The 23,666-nt window shown below is 42.4% G+C and overlaps 1 protein-coding gene across 14 annotated transcripts in view; it reads right to left on the bottom strand.

Moving 5' to 3' along the window:
- The window catches only part of DGKI (diacylglycerol kinase iota), a 377,839-nt gene that overhangs the window by 212,708 nt on the left and 141,465 nt on the right, over nt 1-23,666 (bottom strand). For all 14 annotated transcript variants that reach the window (XR_012490351.2, XR_012490352.2, XM_074315319.2 and 11 more), the window contains exons 4-6: nt 15,971-16,045; nt 14,553-14,609; nt 6,261-6,326 (exon numbers count right to left, since the gene is read on the bottom strand). Coding sequence is in view for 12 of the 14 variants with exons in the window: in XM_074315319.2 (XP_074171420.2) it covers nt 6,261-6,326; nt 14,553-14,609; nt 15,971-16,045 (198 nt within the window). In the remaining 2 variants the exon portion in view is untranslated. The remainder of the gene's footprint in view (nt 1-6,260; nt 6,327-14,552; nt 14,610-15,970; nt 16,046-23,666) is intronic.

The raw sequence follows: 23,666 nt of genomic DNA, 5'->3' as shown, positions 1-23,666 counted from the left end.
CACTGAACCCTTCCTTCTCTGGAAGGGCAACGACTCCTGCCGACTAAAATCAACACACATTCTGGGGATGGGTTTACCTTTCCCTTTTGCTAGGTCTTGGCACCGCCATCTGGGGGCTTACAGAGGGACCCACCAACATAGGATCCTGCACAACACTTCGTCAGACCAAAGAAACCATGTGACAGCAATGGAGGAGCAGGAGGAGTGAGCAGACGGCCATGAGACACACTGGTCCTCTCATCCAGCACTGCCCGGATGCCGCAGGCTGACAGGGAGATGGAACAGTCTTGTGAAAGTGTAACATAGACTTCAGCCTTGAGAGGATACCCTATGAGCACGACACACCATAGTCACTAATAAGTCCATGACTGTTTAACGGTGCTATGTTTCCATGATAAAATAAAATAAATGGATGTAGCAACCAACGGGTGAGAGTTGGAGGGGCCCTGGCTACGATCACTTCCGTTGGCCCACTTGGGGGCATTTGTGCTTCCTGTCCCCACAACTCTGGGCTCTGAGGGTCTGAATCCCAAATAGGGAACATCTCCACCATGGGACCTAATGGGAGGCCCTTACACCTTAAACTATGACTGCCCCCAGTTACTTTGGGATCTTTGTGTCGAGTCACCATCTTGGCATGTCACCATCTTGCTCCTGACCAGGTGGAAGCATAGCTGTTATTTGACAATGGAGGCAGCAAGAATTATCTGGCATCCAGATCATCCACGGGGGCTTCCTTTCTGATTCTTTGAAAAATTTTGATGATAAAGGGACAAGTGCAGCAGCCAAGACAGAGGGTCAGACTGCTCTGGGGTAAGGGTCTTTGTCACGCCAGTAGGGAAGGCACTGCTAGAGACTGAGTATTCGTGTCCCCTCATCATTCAGACATTGAAACTTAATCCCTAGTGTGATGGTACGAGGAGGTGGGGTCTTGGGGGGCTGGTTAGGTCATGAGGGTGGAGCCCACATGATGGGATTTGAGTCCTTATACAAGAGCCCCTTGCCCCTTCTGCCACATGAGGACACAGCGAGAAGGCTCTCTGTGAAGAAGCAGGGTCTCACTAGAAACCAGTTCTGCCAGCATCTTGATCTTGGACTCCCAGCCTCCAGACTGTGAGAAATAAACGTCTGCTGTTTTTAAGCCGCTCAGTCTACGGTGTTCTGTAACAGCAGCCCAAACAGAGTGACGCAGTCACCTAGACCAGAAGTGTTACCTGAGGCTGAGATGATCAGTGGCAGATTTAAGACCCGCTGCCACAGAGAGGGCTGTGGTTTATCCCACTAACCTCCCTCTTAGGTGTGTGCCCAGGAAATAAGACCAACCAGAATCCTGGAGGAACTGTACTAAAAATGGATTATATGAAACGAGTCACGCTGAGAAGCACAAGGGGCTGGGATGAGCTATATTGGATGCTGTGTTGTTCTATCCGGGTACCTCTGCTTCAGGCCAGAGACACTCACCCCAGTCTCCCAGTTGATAGGAGTGTTGGAGGCTGATGGCTCTCAAAAGAGGCACCTTTCCATCGTTAGCAATTGCCCTAAGCCTAAGCAAGAGTTACCTCGGCCAACGACAGCCCACACCCAATGACTGACCAAGGCAGGGCAGCTCTGCGGGGCGAGTCCAGCTCCCTGTGGGATTAGCTGGGGCCTCTGGTGTGGCTGAAATGCATTCAATCCTAGTGCCTTCACTAGTGAACAGTGCGTTGTACGCCAGTGAAGGTGCTTCTGAAGAGAGAGCAATGGGGACCAGAGTGAGCAGAAACCACGTTAGCTGTAACTCCCAGGACACTGACCATGCCAAAGACCAGGGGAGCAATGGCAGTGATAAGCAGCTCTATAGGTGAGTACTGAGTGACTTAACCACCTGTGAACAGTAGCAAAGAGCCCTCAGCCCCTTGTCCCGTTTAATTAAATTTACTGGGGCAACACTGGTTAATAACATTATATAAGTCTCAGGCATACAATATAATACAACATCTGTATATTGCATTACATGCTTACCTCCCAGAGTCTGGTCTCCATTTGTCAACAGGTATTCGACCCCCTTTACCCTCTTCATCCTCCCCCACCTCCTTTCCCATCTGGTAACCACCATTCTGTATGATTGACATACAAAAAAGTTGCACGTGTTAATACATACAACTGGATGACTTTGGAGGTAAGTACCTGTGAAATCACCATCATCAACCTATGCCATAAACATCTATCACATCCAATAGTTTTCTCCAACTCTCTTTATTAGTTTTTTGTGATAAGAACACTTAACATGATATCTACCCTCTTAGCAAAATTTTAGGTACACACTACAGCACAGGCATTATGGTATACAGTACATCTCTAGGACTCATTCATCTTGCAGAACTGAAACTTTGTACCCTTTGACTAATATCTCCCCATTTCCTCTTCCTCAGATGAATCTGGATGACCTTATGCTAAGTGAAATAATCCAGACACAGAAGGACAAATATTACATGATGCCACTACTATGAGGAATCTAAAATAGTCAAACTCATAGACGCAGAGAGTAAAATGGTGGTTGCCCTTGTTCCCTTTCTTGATACTCAGCCAAGGACAGAAAGAAAACTCAGGCTTCCAGCAGCTACGTTGGCAAGGGCTCCATGGAGAGGCTAATTTCCTTGTCCTTGCTGTATGACCCACTCAGGTCAGTAGAGTACAGTGCTTTAAATGGATAAGGGAACACCCTTAAAAGCCCCACGTCAGTGTTTTTCATTATTTTTAGACTCTGTAATCCTTTACACTATTCATATAATATCTCAATTGCACCCCCTGGAATGTTTTTTTTAACATTTTCTCATCTTTGCATTACAAAAAAATGCTATTAAGTATACTTCCTTGAGATGTGTATATTTTAAATACTGCACTACAAGTTCATTTTAAATCAGTTTTTAATAATATTCATGACAATAAAGAACAGTTTTGACATTTTCCTATTTAATTAACACTACATGCTATTTAATTTACTTAAACTAATTACGTATGAAAGTAGGTATGATTTATGGACAAATAATTCATCATGATGTAGCATGTTTGGTTAAGCAACTGGAAGGCATCCAACATGTAGACCAAAGTTTAACTATGTGTTGTTACATTAAAAAGTGCTTTCAAGATTTGAAGTTGGAAAGTCTACATTTTTGAGTTATGTAGAATAAAAAAGCTAGCTCATTTATTTTTATAATGATTATATATGTTTCTACATGAAGAAATAAAAGGTTTCACATTGCGGTTTACAAGCATATTTCCATAATTACGATAGTGCTGGGTTTGAATGCTTGGTTCCTTCAAAACTAAAAGGTCAAACTAGCTATAATCATACCTATATTTTTCCTTTGCCTATTGATTTTTGAAGGACTAAGAACCACTCAGTGTTGAGAAAATTTGGATTGAGGGAATGCAGTGTGTAGATGTGGGGAAGACCCCTAAGAGGTATGTTTGCAGAGTGAGGAGGCACGCCACCTTTAACCACTGACCGAATGCAGCTTTGCGTTAAACCATGTGTGCTCGATCAAAGCCACTGCCCCTCCAGACCCCCTCTCCATCTTTCTCTTCCCCATGTCCCATTGTAAATAGTTGACTTTCGTGGAGTACCTTATGCTCTGGTTTCTACTGGGTTTGGCCACTGGAGAGTGAAGGTGAGTGAAGTTGGGATATTTATTCCCCAGCTGGTAGGTCACCTTGGGCTGGCTAAATCTCATGACTAAAGGTTACAGCTCCTGTGAAAGGCTTCTCTCCATCCCCTTGCCTTTTCAGACTTGAGCATGGCTCCTCACTGTTACTAGCCTTGGAGTTCTTGACGATCTTTTGGGGTGTCTCTACACTCTGCTCACACATTTACAATAGTCTCTTTAGCAAAGACTCATCACATTACATAGTTCGAGTGTGAGTGTGCCATCGCTTTCCTGCCTGGACCCTGATTCTTAATATATGAATGAAAACAACGTAAAACATGTAATGGTCATAAACTTGGCAGCCTAGGCTATTAAGCAAATGTTAAAGCCACTGAGCAACTGAATCATAAGCTTTCTCATCTGATACTCATTAAATGCCACACACATTCAGCAAGGCTCAAGAGAAAATCAGTCCAAATATTTACTTTATAGCTAATTTAAAAAGTAAAAACTGAAACCACAAACACTCCTTAACCATAAACACTCTCTAACAGCCTAAAAAGTTTTGCAAACCCCCAGTTGGAAAAAAAGTTTTGCTAAGTGAAATGATTATTTTTCACCCCATCCCAATGGGTGCATTATGGAATAATGTGTATAGGGGTGTGTGTCGGGGGCGGGGGATAGAAATCTATGGATATGTAAGAATGTGCACAACTCTAGTGATGAAAATTATGCATAGAACCAAAACTTGAAATGAATTTTCAGTCACTTAATCTGTATACGGAACTAGAGCCACTAGCATCCTTCTAATACAGGGTAAAATTCAGGATCCAAAGAAGGGTTGGTTATTTATTATCCACCAAGGAGACGTAGGTCTAAGACAATCCCATGCCATAATTGCTTCAGCCTCTGGGAATTCATGAGCAGCTGGGTTATAATCACAGAAGAGGAATACAATAGTACAGTATTATATCACAAAATATACATGCTTATTGACTTTCTTTTAATAAAATTTCTCCAACTCTATTACAGCTTGAAAGGTGTTGAGGTGGTGCCAGCTACTAAACTGCCCAGAGAAGGTATTTTTCCAAAAAGAAGAATCTGTTTGTCCAGATCCTTTCTACCCTTCACAGCTCCTATCTCAAAACTGGCTCTGCCTGTTTCTTCTCTCATGCACACACACACACACACACACACACACACACACACACACACACACACACTTTTGTGGGAAAGTTGTAGACAGTTTACAATCCACTAAGTATAAGTAAATCCATAAGCCCAAGGCAACACCAGAAAGGGAAGGTGTTGATGGACCGAAGAAAGAAAGGTCATGTGAGGGCAGAAGGCTGACCTTTATCACAGCCGTAAAATGGCCGGTAAGAATCATTCTCCTCCCCCTTCCTCCTCATCTTCCTTTTCCCTCCTTCACCTTTCAACTTATTTCATCTGTCCTCTTTACAGGCTACAAAGGAAGCAACTGAGAATCAGTGAGTTAAACTGGAGAAGATAATGCTAGTTTTAAAGGAAGGACCATAATGTTGAGGATTAGGTATGCAGCTTTCCAAAGAAGAACCTGGTAACTAATAACCAGCAGAATATTTCCTTTCAAGGCACTACGCAAACAGCAAAATTAGTGAAACATTTTCCAAATCTCACTCACTCTAACACCCCTGCTGCAGGCTAGCAATATTTCCTTGCATCTTTCTATTATTAAAAATGCCATACTGGTCAGCTCACCACAGGGCTTGACCCAAAGGAGTCACATGGATAAATAAACAAATAAAGAGAAAAAAACCACACACACAAAGACTTGTTCATGGATGAGCAATATATTCTCCCAAATTATCTTGGTCGCTACCAAATCAAAACTTCCCTTCACAGAGTCCAGCTTACTATGAATGTCATTTGAAGAAAGAAATCTTGGTGGTGTGATTCACCACCAGTTTAACCTTCCCATAGGAGCCTTTCATTACTAAAGTGGATCTCCGTCCAGTGAAAACAGCCATAACCCAAATCTGTTGGGGTCAGTAATGTGGAGTCTGCAGAGTTCCACAGCATGCAGCCATGGACCCCACTTCACTTTTCTAAGAGGCCTTGTACCCTAAGGGGCCTGTAACCAGTCACACTAAGACGGAGAGTAGACATACATAACCACATGTGAGAAGGGCATCTCTCTTTCTAGGAACTGGATAATATGCTAAGGGAGCAACACATTTCTTGCTTCCTTGCTGTCCTTCTGCTCAAGCACAATAATATATCAACAAAAGGAGTGTTGCCTAACAACGCACTGAATTTCTGTTGCTGATCAAGGAAGTATGGGGGGGTAGCCCTCGGGAGGGGGTTTTAATGAAACAGAAAGTGTTGCTTTTTAAACTATCAATAATGAAATTCACCACAAAGGTGTATCCATCTCTCTTAAAATATGCTAATTCCTTGTATTAAGACCTGGGTATCTTGCAGGGAGTGCTAGAGCAACTAAAACACCTCTTAAGGAAAGGGGACTTGGAGAAATCCGGCCTTTCAGAGAGGAAGTGACGTACTGAGCATGGGGTGATGGGACTCATCTACTTGGGGTGCTTGCAAAGGCCAGAGGAGCCTCCTGTGACGGCCGCGGGGTGCCGGGCCCCTTACCTTACCGCACTGCTTACACTTTCCCTCCTGTCGACGCCTGTGCACCCAGTGATGACGCACAAAATTCTGTGGGAAAACAAAATGAAATGAATATATTTAAATTTGCAAATCCCGATACTAGTTATTTAATGTTCGAAAACTAGATTTCCAAAAGCCATCGTCTAAGACCACATTAACATGGAAACAAATATGTGTATACATGACTTATTTAACAATAAACATGAATCTACTTAGAAACATGAAGCTAACTCTCCATCCCCAGCCATCTTTGCTGTTTGGAGAAACCATTCATCAGGTCCCCGCTCCACGTCAAACAGCCATACTGGATGGCTGTTACTCTGCTTTCTTCCCAGTAAAACACTCTGCAGAGTTGTGAGCATGACAGAGGACCTTGGGCTGGAAGGTTAACTGAGTCAGGTCCAAGAAATATCCTTAGAGAAGTGAAGAGGTGAAGGAAGACGCTGAAACAACAATGTCCAATAATTTTTTAACAAATGCGTAGTTAATGTTTTTTACACACCAGGTAGGCACTGTACTAAACATTAAAGCTATAAAGAACTTAAAGAACTTAAATTCTCAAAAAGAAACAGATTTCCTGATTCAGGAGATAGATGGTAAGAATGTGTTACTAGCGAAACTGAGGAAGGGAAAAGCTAGAGATAACAAGAACAAAGAGATGTGGGCATATCCTGAAGTTTTTGCAATGCCATTGTGTTTGAACTGTCCTTGGCTATTCCGAAGGAGATCAGCTTTCAACATCTATTCTTGTCTTGGGCTGTAGGAAACACTGAAAGTCCCTTCCCTCCCAAATAGACAATCATTCCTAGAGTGGAGGGGTCCATAATTAGCGCTCTTAGGACACATTATAAGAAAGAACGTTGTCTTTAGGCCTAATGGTGCAGGTAAGCCTGAATAACATATATAATTCCTTCCTGTTAGGCCAATACACCTAAATACTTGCTAATGTGTTTTCTCCTGCCCTTTTCTGAAAAAAAAAAAAAAAAAAAAAAAAAAACCTTTACGTGAGATTAACATGTCTATTGTCGGACCACAATCCATGCTTTCCCTTTAAAAGACCTCTCAATAGAATATATTCAGTCATTCAACAAATACTAAATGCCTACTCCCTGCAGGCACTGTTCTAACTAGAGAAAAACGTAGAAAATAGATCAGTGTTGAGGGAAAAAAAGTGGTATCAAGGAATGAAATTCAGTGTCAAAAATACCTCTAACCAGCATTAGCATTATCAATTCTAAAATGCCACCTCTATTTCTCTATAGAATAGCAAATCAATTTAAATTAAAACTAAACAAAGATTCTGGAGGAGTAATGGTCTTTTAACTATAATAAGATATACCGAAGCATAATGGCCCCACTAATTAGTCTAATTTTTGTCTTGCTTTTCCCATAGAGGCAGTTTATAAAATGAGGTCACAATTCATATATATATATATATATATATATATATATATATATATATATATACATATATATATATGTATATATGAATATATATAATAATAGCTAACATTAGTTGAATAGTTGAATACTATGTACCAAGTACTTTTTAAAATGTTTCACATGTGATAATTCTTTTAATTTTCATGAAAAGAGCAGAGGTATTATTCAGTTGGTATGAACCAGTTAAAATACTGAGACATTTCTATATTGGTTGGTAGATTGCAATTCAGTGCCCTGACCATCCCCCAGCTGTTCCTCAACTGCCATGGCACCCCACCACCCCACCCCCTCAAATTGCAGATCATTTCTACTTCCTCATTATTAAGCAACTAGAATGTTAATTTTGGGCACAGCAGGTCGCCAGGATTCTATCCCAAGGAGCTCTCTTTTGAAAACAAATCATGTTGTCTAGGCAATGCCATTGGGTTCCCCCAGCAAACTCAGAACACTGGGCTGTGCCCAAGTGATGTGGTTGTCTGTACAAGCTTAAATATCAGTAGAGACAATGCTGGGTCCCATGGCTGGCATGGCTTCCAGAACAGTGGCAGCAAGCTCAGGAGCCTGTCCAGTGATCAGGGCAAAATCTCTACTGAGGATGAAGGTTCTGAAGCCTCCACCTCTTGAAGAAGGCAGACTTCTTCAGCCTTCCACCTAGTCAAGGAAGAAAAAGTTTAGGCTACTGCCCGTTCAAGAATAAGGGCTGGTGGAGATGGGCACCAACTGCCAATTGTACAGTGCCCCAAGCCACGTGATTGCAGGGCACATTATCAGAGGGCTTTACCTGAATTATCTTTACCATCCTCACTGTACAGAGGAAACCAGAGTACAGAGTGGTTACTTAAAATGTAATGGTCAGAGCAAGGATGCAAACCCAGGCAGACGGGCCCTCAGAGCTTATGGTCTTAACCACGGTGTAACTGTGCCCCTCCTCTGCTCTGAAAGATCAGGTTCAAATTCTTTCATTAAATGATTTCAATGACAGTCAGGAGTAGAAATATTGAATACATGAAAATGTCAGACAGCGAGAGAAAAAGTTACTATAATTGCTGTTCGTTTAGCAGAAACAGGGAGAATGAACAATATCACTGATGGTAAGAGACATTCTTTGCTTGTTGAGATTATAAATCACCTAATAACTATGAATTTAAGCAGGAAAACATTGGAAGAATTTGACACAATTACCCATGTGAAATCATGGCTGACTCATGGGGTTTCTTAGTTGGTAAGAGCTCTAATCAAAAGATTAAACCAACAATTTCCACAAATCAACAAATTACTTGGAAATTATAAGACTGACATTATTCGTGTTGCAACATATATTGTTTGGTAAGCAGATATATAATACCGTGTAGTTTAGCTTGTTTAGGGAATAAAAGAAAACATTTTAAAATTATTTAAATATTTATATGATTCTGCAAGTGGTAAATATTTTGAATATCATCCTTCCTAGGAAATAGGTAGGAGACTAAAGAAACAAAGCCACAGTTAAAGCAACTTACGCAAAAGTACTGGAGCAGATAATACCCGTTATTATGCTAAATATACAGTATAATATATCATACACGTATGTACTAAAGAAGAAACTGAGTAGCTAACTACCTTCAGTCTATAGCTCTGTAATTGGAGATGTCCAAAATCCTTCTACTCAGAGGTCTTCTCTGGCCTAACACAAATCTCTTCTACCCCTGACTGAACATAGTTTGAGCAAAGTAAACATCCAATTAATGTGTGTTGAATTGAATGGAATATTCAACCTTGTTTCTTTGACAATTCAATCATGTAATTAACCATTCTGGAGAATCACCAACTGCCTTTATCAAGTAGAAAAACAGAATTCTATAGATTTGCTGCTGTTTTCTAACCCTTCTTTCACCAGAACTTTGATTTTTTTTCACACTATTCCCTTTTGACTATTATTCATGTCTCGTAAATTATTCAACTGATACTAGACTCAGGAGCCTTATGCTGCAAATATGAGCGTTGATACACTGTTATGTAGCTAGCAAAGTAAGGCTTCCGACACGATAACATCTTTTTATTGTTCATCAATAATGTCTACATTATTCATATACTATCTTTAAATACTGGGTAAGGAAAGGGCTACTAGTAATATCTCAGTGACATTATTTCAGGGTTTATATTCAGTATTGTTTGCAGAAATGCATAACACAATGGCTCAATTATTTTCAAACAGCCAATTCAATTCATTGTATTATTCACAGAGCACTTGCAAGGATCTTAAAATTATAACCCAATCTATATAGCTTATGTCGAAGAAAACTGCGGTCCACAGAAACTCAACTTAGAGGAGTCCAACCAACATTTTTGAAAAAACTTCCAAGGTCAGACACCCCACAATCACAGGGGACAGTGATTAACAATCTCTGTTCCAGATCCTCACTCTGGAGACACTCAGAAGAGTGGAAAAGCAGCAGAGGTGTTATGTGAACCCAGGACAGACAAATTCTAAAGTGACTGTTCTTTCATTTACACTAAGGAAGCCACGTAAGGTCTCTTCATGAAGAATCTCAAATGGGTCCTAGTCTATCCTAAATTTTATCTTCCGATGGTCCTCTTAGACCAAGAGTTCATGAACATTTTGGGAGAAATGGACGCCGTTATAAACGCATTCAGTCAACAGATACCTGTTAATCACATCCTCCGTGGCCTGGGAGCATCAGTTGGGGACAAAGTCCATGAGTGACCTCTCAAAGCTTACGCCACAGAAGGGTGACCGCAAACAAGCAAATGAGTAATGCATATAAATAACTATGACACATGGAGTGCTCTGATAAAGAACAACGTGTGGCCATTCGAGAGGTGGTCCTCAAGGAACACCGCTGAGAGGAGGATACCTGAGCTGAGACCGAACTGTAAGAAACAGCTAGCCATGCAGAGATTTCCAGAAGACAGATAACATACACAAATACCTGAAGATGGAGATTACCTCTATGTGTGCCTCGAGACCTGAAAGAAAGTCCAAGTGGCAGATGGGTGGGTGTGGAGAGCGAGGCTGGGGCCGCGTGATACAGAACTTTCCATGCAAGGCAAGGGGTTTGGTTTTGCTCTAAATGCTATGGAAAGCACCGGAGCGTTTTAAACTGGAAAATGACATAATCCAATTTTCGTTCTAAAAAAATCACTCTCTTAAATTATGATGGTTTGAAGGAGGAGATGAAGGAATTATGGAGAAGCTATTGCAGTGGTCAAAAGTGAGACATCATGGTTCCTTAGCCTAAAGCGACAACAAAAATGGAGGTAAATAGATGGCTTCAAATATATTTTATAAATAAACTTGATAGGGCTGGCAAATGACTTAGATGTGGTGAGTATATGAGAGAAGGAATCAATATGACCAGTTTTCTCGATTGAAGAGCTGGATCAATAGCCATCTCACTTTCAGAGGTATAAAAGAATTGGGAAAAAAAAGTTTTTAATGATGATGGAAATAAAGAGCTTGGTTTTAAGTCCATTGCATTTGAGATGATGGTGACACATGCAATGGGCATGTCAAATGGGATTCCAAGAAGAAGTGTGGGGTGGACATGTAAAGTCAGCAGTTGTCAGCCCAGGAATGATAGTGAAAGCCCCGAAACTGGATGAGCTTGTCCAACAAGAGTGGGCAGAGAGAAAACATGGTCAAGTACTATGAGCAGAAGCATACATAGAAATCAGGGGGCATGAGCAATGAAAGAGAAGTGAGAGAAGATGAAAATTAGGAAAGACATCAAGATAGGAGAGCATTTCAAGAAAAATGGAACACTGAACATCTGAATACATTTGAAAGATTAAAGAAGAACAGAACAGAAAAATATCTAATGGATTTGGAGTCAGGGAGATGTTGGCAACATTTAAAAAAGCAATTTCAGTGAATAGGTAGAGTGAAAACCAGATTGGAAGAGGTTAAAATGACTAGGAGAGGATGTACTGTTTATACATAACACCCTTTCTGGAAGTTTAGCAGTGAACACAAAACTGAGCATCAGAGCTACAATTAATACACAGTTGGTGGTTAAGGGATATTTTCTTTTTTCTTTCTTTCTTTTTTTTTTTTTTTTTTGATGAGAGCTATTAGAGCATGTTCTTGTTGATGAAATAATCCAAAAGGGCGGTAAAAATGTAGGAAAGGCAGAGAGAGCAAGTCCTTGATAAGAAAACAAGGAAAAGTGTCCAAAACACTCATTAGGGTTTGACTTCATAGAAGAGAAGTGATACATTTACTGAAAACTAAAAATAAAACAAAAACAAACAGAGAGAACCCTGCATTGGAATATTACACCTATAACAACAATTACCTACGCAGAAAGAAAGAGAGATCAGAGGACAGGGATCCCCTGGTTGGAAATTCACACAGTCTACCTTAAAAACACAAAACTATTTTTCCTATCGTCAAAATGAAATGTCTCCTTCATATGAGCTATCACTGAGTTATCTCCTGGCCAATGCTATGACACGCTTGGGCGGTACAACTCTTATCTTTCTTCTCCGACTTCCTCATGTGATGTATGACCTACATAACCTTCCTATGCTGACGTAACGGGCAAGCGCAGTGGGATAACTGTGTCCTCCATGTGCAACCTCCTCTTCCAGCCGGTTTATTCTCTTTTCATGTTTTCTCCCCCTCTCCTTGTATGAGTCAGTAACAGCGAGATTGTTCTTTTTCCCAGTGTCTTTTTTCATTCATTGTCGTTAAAACATCAGTGATCCTCTCTGTCAGACATCGTCTCTGCCTGTTCTACCCATTCATCTATTCTCATAGCTTTAATTACTATCTATTATGCTGACAATTCACAAATGTGTTACCTTTAGCCCAATCTTCCTCAGAAGCTCCAAACTCATATACCCACTCAGCTTCCCATTGGGCATCTCCAATCGGGGACCTCAAGGATGCCTCAAATGTGAGTTCTACAACTCAACTCAACACCTCCCTGCCGCATCCTTCATAGCAACTCATTTCCCAACATCTAACTGGTTTTTCAGACCTGAAGCCTGGTGGATTCTGGGATCCTCTGCCTTCATGTCCAAAACCCAATTATTTACTACATCCTGTTAATTTTGTTTCCTTCAAATTCATGTCTATGAGTGTTCTCAATTCCAACAGTACTCAGTTCAGATCACCTGTATGTCTTGCCTAGATTACTAAAATAGCTCCTTAATTTTTTTTAGTAATACCTCCAATATCGCTACTCTCCAATTACATGATATTCCCTCCACACTGTAGCCAGAATAACATATTCTGCTTAAAATAGTTTCATCCCCCCCCCCACTACTGTGATGATAAAACACTCAAATTGTAGAATGGTTTATAAGGAATTCAAGGTCTAGTCTCTGATTATCTCTTGGATCTCATGTCTTACTCATTACGGTCTCGCTCATTTTATGCTTGTGTGCATGGGTTCCTTCTATCTAGAAGGCTCTCACTCACCTTCCAAGGACCTCCCACCCCCGCCTTCACTTACGTAACTCCTCTGAGTCTCAGCTGAGTTGCCACCTCTTCCAGGAAACCCTTTCTCTGACCTCTTTCCCTCTCTTTCCTATTCTCACTATACAGAGCTGATCTGAGGAATATACCAGCTGGGAAGGTTCCCAAGGGGGTAAATCTATATGTGGAACTAAAAGTAATCTCAGTGGGAATGGAAGTGGAATGAAGAAAGTTACTTGCCAAAAATTATGTTTACCATGCTTTCTCTTACGGAGAGTACCATGTAAGATGGTAACAGCTGGGCAGCCTTAACTGTGGTCTAAGGAGGATGGGTTCTATTCATTGTAGGCCTTTGTTTTGCCAACTGGGAAATGAAATTTTGGGCCTGGAGCTAGACTAGCCAGGATCACACAGGCGGGCTGAGAACCTCTGCAAACTGTCTCTCGCCGTCCCTAACTTTCCCCACACTGTGCTCCATCTCCTCTACATAAAAGCTGAGCAAAGAAGTATGTATAAGTGTAACTCTTCTCTTGTCATCACCTCTGCTTATCACTAACGCAGCAGCAAATGCTCTTCTTTATAATTTCCTATTTGCCTATTTGTCTTCAGTATCAGACTATAAGGTCAGGGATTGCGCACTGAACGTAGTTCTCTTTCTTTTCCTTCCTTCCTTCCTTCCTTCTTTCCTTCCTGCCTCCCTCCCTTCCTCCCTTCCTTCCTTCATCTATCCATCTCTGACTGTCTGTCATCTATCTATCTATCTATCTATCTATCTATCTATCTATCTATCTATTAGGTTGGTGCAAAAGTAATTGTGGTTTAAAAGGTTAAAATTAATTGCAAAAACTGCAATTACTTTTGCACCAACCTAGTATCTCTCTATCTAGGTATCACCTATCTACCTACCTACCTACCTCCTACTTATTTACTTAACCGATGAAAACATTGATATTCAGGGAGATTAGGTGAGATGCTCCAAATCACACAACTGCAAGGCTAATTTTAAAATCAGACAGTCTGAGTCCAGTGTTTATAGGAACACTCATAACTATGCTGCCCTCTGAATAGCTATGAGCCACTCAAAACTGAAAAACAGAATTAAAATGGACCTAAAGACAATAAAATGCTATTTTTTTCTTACCTCTTTAATTTTACCACCGCCCCTTCCCCTACTCTCTGGTTCATTCAGTAAGACCTTAGCGCCCCAATACATTCCACTAAGGGGCTAGATAACACATGTCGAAGAGACTGGAAGTCTTATCGACTATATTTGTTTATATATTAATAAGAAACTATGTGAAATGAAAGGAGGTGGCCTTTATTTTTTAATCTCTGGTGAATATCTATGAAGCCAAAGACTCAATGGGAAATAAAAGGTGATATTTGAAATAAAGCTCTGCAATACTCACTTCTCTTGGTGATCTTGAACCCCCTTCTCGAAATGTTGGTTTACATCTGAAATTAATCTGTTATTTAAAAAGACAAGTGTATTACGTTAGGAACAAGCATCAGACTAAAATGAGTTACCTAAATAAGCTGACAGTGACAGACAGTAAGACGACAAAACAACACCCCACCCCCAGAGCACAAGGAACCCAGTTTCACACTATTCTTAGTCTTTTGTAATCATTGCCTTAGACAATCTACAGAGATCCCAGGTGATTCTATATCCCCGATCCAGATCTCTTCACGCTCAGTGATGAAATCAACATATCTTTAAACAGTAATGCTTACACCATAAATTTGAGAAACTGAGATAATAAAGAGGCAGAGGAAAAATACAGGGCAGCGGAAATCACCCATCTGTGTTTCGGATTTTAAAAGTAGGAAAATATAAACTTGAGAAATTTTTAATATGATGATGATACAAGCATACACATACACACACACACACACACACACACACACACACAGTTTCTTTAAGTATTCAATGCTGTCTTTCTTTTAGAAGAGGAGGTCTCCTGGTACATTCACACCTTCTTAGCTTATGAGATAAGGGGAAAGGAGTCTAGAAAAGAAGGCTGAGATGACTAAGTGGGTACAATATGAAGATAAAATATTAGTGGTCATTCCCACAAAATACCAGTTGGCAACAATTGGTAATGTGTCTGTAAAAGTAAATGAACGTCACAAGGGACTAAAATAGTTCAATACATGGCAGTTCCAGAACATCCATAACACACAGAGAATCACATGTAGAGATGGAGTGGGAGGCAGGAAATGGGCGAGGACGGCAGACTGTGGAGCCTTCCCTTCCCCTAGAGGACAGGTAAATGGACTACGCAGAATCCACTCCTCCCAGAGGGAAGACACCACCAGTGTGTCACTTCCAGCCCCATCCACGTGGTAATGCTGTGCAAGCAAGAACGCTGCTCCAAGAAAGGAATTCGGAGCGGGCTTCTGGCCTGGCTCTTTCCCTTGCAGCCACTTTAGGAAGAAGTAAACTTACAAAGGTCAGACATATCCCAAACACGATTTTTAAGAGCTTATGGAATATTTTGTCTTTAAGAAGAAAAAAGTCTTGTGGAAAATCCTATGGGTGAATCACAAGGCTTGCCTTTGTGTACATACCAGACTTTTCTTTCTAACCATATCATTCTTTTTCCCAAGTCAACATAAAATGATATCACAGTATACGTCAGCAAACAGTAGAGTGGATGAACCTTAAGCACTGTCTTTCCATGATTAATACGGTAATAATGTCGGATTTCCCAGTTCTCTTAAAGGGCATTGTTTTCAAAAAGTTGGAAATAGAAATTGCCACCCGGCCTCTGAAGTCCTAACGCTTGCAAGGTAGCAAAACGTGCAGCAGGTGGCGCTGTCTCACCTTTTCTAGCTGTTCAATGCAGGCGGTGTGGACCACGATTTTACAGACGGCACACTTCCTCCTGAGGGCCGACTTCTACAACATTCAATTCAAAATACAAGAAGAAATGTTAACAGTCCGTTCTGAAGAGATCCTTCGTAATAAAGAGAGTATATGTAAATAAGGCAAACAGTGCAATTGCTTATATTACTAAACAAATTTAAAACATCTTACACATTCAATAAACACGACAAACTTCATCAGCCATGCTTTGACCCACCAAATAGCTCCATAGCCTCATGACTTAGGGTGGCCTAGATTTTTTTTCCAAAATATGGTAATTGTAACTTATACATTGAGCATATAATATGAACCACACTCTTTATTCTGCTATTTCTAAGTTTCATAACCTAACAATATAGGCATCATTTTCCTCCATTAAAAAAAAAAAATTTTTACTCTAGTAGTTAAGGGGCAGTGCCAACAAACATTTAAAGTTAGGTCTCAGTTCAAACAAGAATTCTTTCCCTTCTGTCGAAGAGTCTGTATTTCAAAACGCCAGTCAATTTCGGCTTCTACCCCAGACACAAATCTATACTAAGCTACTTGAGCTTCTGCCCAAATCTTCAGGAAAGCAAGAAGACATGCTTAACTTTTACACCCAATAATAGTAATGATACTAATAATGGTGGTAATAATAACAGCAACAGCAGCTAATGTGGGTTTAATACTTGCTATCTGCCATGGACTCTTGTAAGCACACCACAAATAGTAACTCACTTAATTCTCACAACCTTAAGAAATTGGTACTATTCTTGCTCCCATTTTACAGAGGAGAAAACTGAGGCACAGTGACACGCCTGGGGTCATATAATTAGGGCCCATAGAGCCAGGTAGTCTGACTCCAGAGGTCATACTTTTAACTACTACAAAATTTGGCCTGACACTCAATACCAGTTTAAATTCACAATAAAAGTACTTCTCAAGGTGTATCTTTTCTCTAACAATGGAAAACAAGCAGCAGAGAGAGAGAGAGAGAGAAATTGGTAGAATCTCCATTCATTACCGCCAGTGCCATATCAAATCTAAGCTAGGAAAGCTCCAGCCTTTCTACAAAGCACAGCCTAGAAGGCGGGTCTGCAGGAATAATTCAGGGGTCTGAGCACTGAGAGAAATGTTATCTTATCAAAGCCAGCCTGTGAAGCAGTCTATCAAAGCTTCCAAGTGGGAAGGCCTGTGTCCCTACCCCAAGAGAGCTGCTAGTGTAGACTGCCGCAACCTCCCCTTTCTGATGTGTGGTTTCCTCTGCTGGGTATAATTTCTGAGCCAGCTGTGGCAGGGAGACGAGAAGGAATAAGGGATTCTGCAGCCAAGGAGAACGGAAGGACTAAACGACTGCCCTGGAAGGGGCGGTACCAGGAAAGAAACTGTATCCACAGTGTTATCGGCCACCAACCAAGGACCCAGAACCCTGGCGGACTCAGCAGCTAAAGTCAGCATCTAGATACCCACTGACTGAGGTGCAGTTACCCGGCTTGAGTGCTGCCGTTACTCCTGGCTTTCTTCTGCCCGAGGAAAGAACATAGTCTACAACATGAAGCCAGTCTGACCATCAATTGATTTTGCCAATGACAAAAGATAAGGGACACCCAAGCATCTTGCTACGGTACTGAAAAGTGTCTCGGCTCTACTACTAAAAAGAAAGGGGCGGGGGAAAACAAGTAGTAGTTTTAGTAGTAACAGCAGGAGCAGCGTCACTCCAGGCAACAATAATAAAATTCTACTTTGCAAATTTCCCTAGCAGTGCGCCCGTATGCAAATTACTGTCGCTCTCCTGTTTCCCCTGGATGTCCTGGGTGTGTGGATGGCTGCTGTAGCACCACCACCTGCAGCAAATGCATGAGGTACTTGAGTCATGCTGCTCGTCACAGTCTCGGCGATGCTAAGGAACGGGGCTGAGTCCAGCCTATTCCTCCACAAAACCCTCGGTAGATTACACTGCCCACACGCACGACAGGCCACCCCTGAGGAGCTGTGATGGGAGGACACTTGAAAAGCCGCCTTCCGTACCGGTAACTCCTGCCCTTGTGCTTGGCATTAAGTTCTGCGGAGCTTCCAGGGACACTGTGAGGCTCCCACAAAGTCACTGAGGATGGAGAGACGAGCACTGAGCAGGCCCGGGGTTCCACAGCACTCACTGGAACCAAATACCTCTTCCTTGCCTTGTTTTCCATATGGGGATTCCAAGTCAGAAATTCTGAATCAGCGTTCTGCGCTGGAAGAGCTTGAGAACCACTGGTGAAGACGTGTTCTCTCTCTGCTTATGAGTGTATCATTCAGATGGAATAATTCAAGTGCCATGTTCTAGGGATGATGATATATGAAGCAAAGTGCCTCAAGTTATAAAACTAATTTTATTTAAACAACACTGAATTTTAAAAGACCCTCATAAAATATTACGTACTTCCGCGCCTTTTGAGGCGGAACATACAATCTATAATATGAATACACAGATGTCAGTTCTTCAACAGATGAAAATTATTCCAGTGAATCACAAGTCTTCACTGCGGACTTCTTCGTGTATAATTATGTTTCAATTGGTCAAAGTTATTCCAAGTAGCTGGACAATAAGCTTCTGTGCAGAAATTGCTCCAAACATATAGAAATATTTTGCGCTTGGTTATGTCACAATTTTTATTTGCAAGATGTAAACTAAATACAAAGATAAAATGCAGGAATCAAGACATTCTAAATACTGTAGGTATTCACTTTTTCTTTGAAAAAGTAAAAAAATTTATTTACGCCCATGCTTCCTTCACTGTGAAAACTGATAAATCAAGAAAAGTCATTATAATTAATTCAGCAAGTTAGTTGTTATTCTTCATTTTGGGACTGAGTTGTTAAAGAATCTAGCACAAAAATATAATTAAATTTTAAAAAAATACAGCCTGGGACCCAAACATGCTTAAAAATTTAAATTATAAAAATGTAATACTTCGCTCTCATCAATGAATTTAAAGACCAATTAGGCTTACTGCTTTAAACATCAAATAAAGTAACCTGGGTGCCCTTACTGAGGGTTTCTGATTTTGTCAAAAGAAACCTAATAGTTCACAATCGTGTTTGTGTGTGTGTGTGTGTGTGTGTGTGTGTGTGTGTCTCATCTATGAAAACTAAAACAATATAGGCTAGGATATAGATCATATCCCATCACATCATAAAAATGTATGAAGCTTTAAATTATAAAACTAATTTGAAACAATACTGAATTTTGTTTCCATATTGTTAAACCATATTGAAAATGTTGACTTACTCAAATAATAATAACAACGCCACAATCTGCTGTGCTTTAAGCTGGTGGGCATACTCTAACCACCAGCCCTAACAGTGATCATGAGAGAAAACATTCAAGTTCTGACTTGGCCCCACACGCTTCCCACGCTGCAGGTACTGCTGGCATTTGAAGCAGTGACAGCTCCTCACCAGCTCATATCAAGCACAGGAGTAAAACTGTCACAGCCTTAAACCACTGGAGCTGGGGACAGAAGGATCAGAGGCAAACAGAGGTAGAAAGTACATACTGTCCCTGATAAAGAGCAGGATATTAATCCAATCCCACCCAGTCGCTTTCTTTGGTCATGAGTCCCTGATCCCTACATACCACCAAGAAAGCTGTTTTTTCTTCTTTTAAGCAAAAGAAATGATTTTTGCTAAGTAGCAATGAATACCTGCTGGCAGTTAATAGGGTCTGATAAAAAGAACGAAAAGGGGTGGCCGGATTGCTCAGTGGTTAGAGCGTGAGCTCTGAGCAACAGGGTTGCCGGTTCGATTTCCATATGGGCCATTGAGCTACGTCCTTCAGAACTAGATTGAAGACAATGAGCTGCCGCTGAGCTTCTGGAGGGGCAGCCAGATAGAGCGCAAGCTCTTAACAAGGTTGCTAGTTCGATTCCCACATGGGATAGTGGGCTGCCCCCCCCCCCCCGCAACTAAAGATTGAAAACAGCGACAGGACTTGGAGCTGAGCTGCACCCTCCACAACTAGATTGAAGGACAATGACTTGGAGCTGATGGGCCCTGGAGAAACACACTGTCCCCCAATATTCCCCAATAAAATTTATTTTTAAAAAAAGAGAGAGAGAAAGGAAGGGAAGAAGGAGGGAAGGGAAAGGAAGAAAGAGGAGAGGGAAGGGAAACCTAGTTTCACAGGCCTATGATTTGTGAAAGGGTTGGGGCCTCCTTGCTGCCCAAGGTAACTGAAGTTAATTGTCACCCCTAGTAGTCTGAAGTTTGTCCCCAAGACGCGTGTCCAACAAGGCTGGCCTTGCCCCTTCCCAACAAGGCACGCACCAAACAAATCTTGTTTCTCCCTGAAGATGGGGAAAATTAGCCCAACTGCGGACCATCTCTTTCCTGCTGCATTTTGAAGGACCCTCCCCTCCACAAGTACACAAGGCCACAGGTTTAATCACCAGAGGTCAAAAGAGGAATAAATAGGAGGAAATACTTAGTCCTTAGAGCCAGCATGGCAACCCTTTCTTGGTCTCCCTGTCTCAGGATTGCTCAGAGGACAGAGCCACTGGCCGAACCAAACTTGGAGCTCGCAGCGTCACCCTCCAGACAGAATTCCCAGCACTACTGCAAGGGGTCACTGCTTCCATCAGCCCCCCTTCCATTGTGAGCCACAGTGATAGAAGGATGAATGGCAGGGGAGGGGCTCCAGGCAGGAACCCAACCAAACTGGGAGTGGGGAAGAAGGTAGGAGACACTCTGCGGACAGGACGGGATGGGGCCCTGGGCGCTGAAAAGCCAGGAAAAGGGGGGCTCAGAAGCTAGTGGGCTGGACTTAGCTGTCTTCTCCCCAGTGATTTCTCAGCCCCTCCACCTTTCTTAGATCAGAAGAGTCAATCTGAGGAATCACACTAAGGGAGGGTTGGGAATCCGGCAAAGGGGAAATAGCACGTGAGGCGAGAAGAATTTTACGGTCCCCTCTTGCTCCCTTTTGGACACAAAGCTCAGAGTAGAGGGCCACGTGGGTACAAGGAGTAGAGATGAAGGACAACAGGGCACAAGCAAGGCTGCCTTCTTTTCCTCTCCAACGGCGGGGCGAGTGGAATGCTCAGGAAAGTGGAAACTTCCTAAGCCCTTGGAGTGTCAGGAATTCGGTGTCATTTCAGTGGGGCTTGCCTCCACGGGCAACATGTGGCTGTATAATCCAAGGAAAATGAAAACAAGCGTTCTTTGATTTATTTAGAAACCTAATTAGAAGCAATGGCAAGCATGTGTGCCAAGTTCTGCCTCTCTGGGGAGCCTGGGATGCAATCTGTACATTGGTATTAGGAAAACTGAGGAATGACATGATCTGGAGGTTCTATTCATGTGATTTCAGGGCTGAGGCACGGCCTCCACGGACACTCTTTCTTGGCTTGTCTTTTTCCCCACGTTCCAGCACCCAGGACATTTCAGACAAACCAGGAGGGTGGCTAGCTGAAGTTCCAGCACAGCCCTATAAGGGTTCCTCATGACGTCACTAAGTCTCTCCGTGACAACAGGATTTTTTGACCCTAGAACAAGAGACGCCGCCTGTGCAGGGGAGTCTGTGGTCCAAGCGGAACTGTAGAGTTCTCTGCAAAGGATCCACCACAGGGAGTCCTCACTCCATGTGAAAAGGCCCCAACCCTCGGCCCAACTACGGTTGCTCCACGATGAAGAGGAGGCTTTCCTTTGTCAAGGCTCCATGTGTTTGTGCCGTGTGCCCTCTGGGCAGACGAGGGCCAGGTGAGGGCTGAGTCCCCCTGATGGTGACGGTCCCCTCACCATCAATACCCTACACACTAAATTATGCCCAGTGCCCCAGAATATCTGAAAGAACAAGGAGCAGGAACAGAACAACAGGTCAGAAGGGGAACTCATGTAAACCAGTGCACAAAACTCCTCACGTAGTGCTCAGACGTACACCAATACGGCCCAGTCTGCATAGCCACAATCTGGACTTAAGACAGTCCCAGGGGGCTACTTGAGTGATTGTCCGTGTCGCTGCAACAGTCTGTTAACCACTGACCTTGCCAAAGCACATTTGGGACATTCATTCAATAAATAACGTTAACCATCCCCATGTGCATAAAGCAACACTGAGTGCTGTGCAGGAAATAAAAAGGAAGATGCTTCTGTCCTTCCTGGGAGAAGCTCGTGAGCCACTTGAGGAGAGAAGAAGAACCTGACAGAAAAGGTCATGAACAAGAGAAGGCCACCCCTGGCTACGTGCTAAATGGACAGCTCAGGAAACCAGAGCTCTCATTTCCAGGAGAGTAAAACCTTGGAGGCTGAGTCAGGGTCTCCGAGAACCTAACAGAGAAAGCAAATTCTTGAATGGGGCCTTAATAGATGTCTACATTTCAAACATTGAGGACACTCCAGCAGGGAGAAGTCTCATTGCACAGTATATGCTGATTTTTCCTACAAGGCACTGAGACTGGCTTTGGCGCATCCAATGGGACACCATCACCGGACGCACAGGTGTCCATTTGCAGAGGTCGCTGGGCACCAGGTTTGATTGGTGAGTGTGGAGGCATCTATGTGTGTACCCAGTTGGGGCATCAAGTGAGCAGGGTGTCCCCTGGCACTAGGAGTGGGAAGAAGCCGGAGGATCTGTGTCCTCAGGGGCTACGAGAGAAATGACAGAGCAGGACTCTTCCTGAGAGGCCGATGGTAGAGTTCCAAGTAGATGGGAGTCTGCTGTGTTTCTATCTGGCTATAATCCAACCCCAAGAACAGTGCCTGATGCATGACAGGAACTCAACAGCCATTCTAGAAGGAAGGGAGGGAGGGAAGGAGGACAGGAAAAAGGGCCTCACTTCAGCTCCCAACCCAGCCCCAGTGCGGAGAACTGGTGGCTTTGCAATAATGAGACAAAAACCCCACGAGGGCATAAGCATTCTCACAACAGGCGATCCCCAAAAAAGAGGTGAGAAGGCACCCTAAGTGTGCTTGAGGGGTGGAAGACCTCTGCAAACAGTAGAGGAAAAGTAGGGGAGAGGCTTTGTGGTGCTTAGAGCTGAACAACTGGCTTGTGAACACAAGTGAGGTGTCTTCTGGGGAGCCCCAGAAACATGTGCTGGAAAGGCTATTTTGGGGAATGCTAAGCTCTCATGTGGATGGGTCGAGTTAAGAACAGGAAGTCTGTGTTATCGCTGCTCATGTGATTCTACCTATATCTACAGGCTAATTAGACCTCGGACTATTTATTTGGGTAACAGTTGTGGGGTGGGGGTGGAAACCTGCTAGACAGAATTGGGGGCGGCAAGCCAGCCAGCCTTCCAGAACAGAAATCCTGGTTGGGTGATGCAGATTAGGCTAGAAAGCTGGATTGGGGAAAGAATGCTAACGTCCTGAAATTTAGGCCGAGAAATACAAATTTTAGCCTAACAGGCAATGGGGCACTACCAGAGTTTTTGAGACTAAATTGGCCAAAAATAATAATTTAATTGTGGTGCCAGTATGTAGTGCTATCTGAAAGCAGAAGGAAAAAGGTAAGAGGAAATGACATGAGTAATTTAATAATTCAGTCAAACCATAAATACTGAATACCTACTAAGGTCCAGGCACTGACCCAGGAGGGGATACGGTGGTGAATATTAAAAAACCTTTACTTTGATCTCATGGAGCTTACATTCTCTGGAGAGACAGACAATAAACAAGATAAATAAGTATAATATAT

The sequence above is a fragment of the Rhinolophus sinicus genome, chromosome 8 (genome assembly GCF_057876585.1).
Source record: "Rhinolophus sinicus isolate RSI-liver-muscle chromosome 8, RSI-T2T, whole genome shotgun sequence".
Lineage (NCBI taxonomy): Eukaryota > Metazoa > Chordata > Mammalia > Chiroptera > Rhinolophidae > Rhinolophus > Rhinolophus sinicus.
The sequence above is the reverse complement of the archived record's forward strand: the minus strand, read 5'-3'. Positions and strand labels throughout refer to the sequence as shown.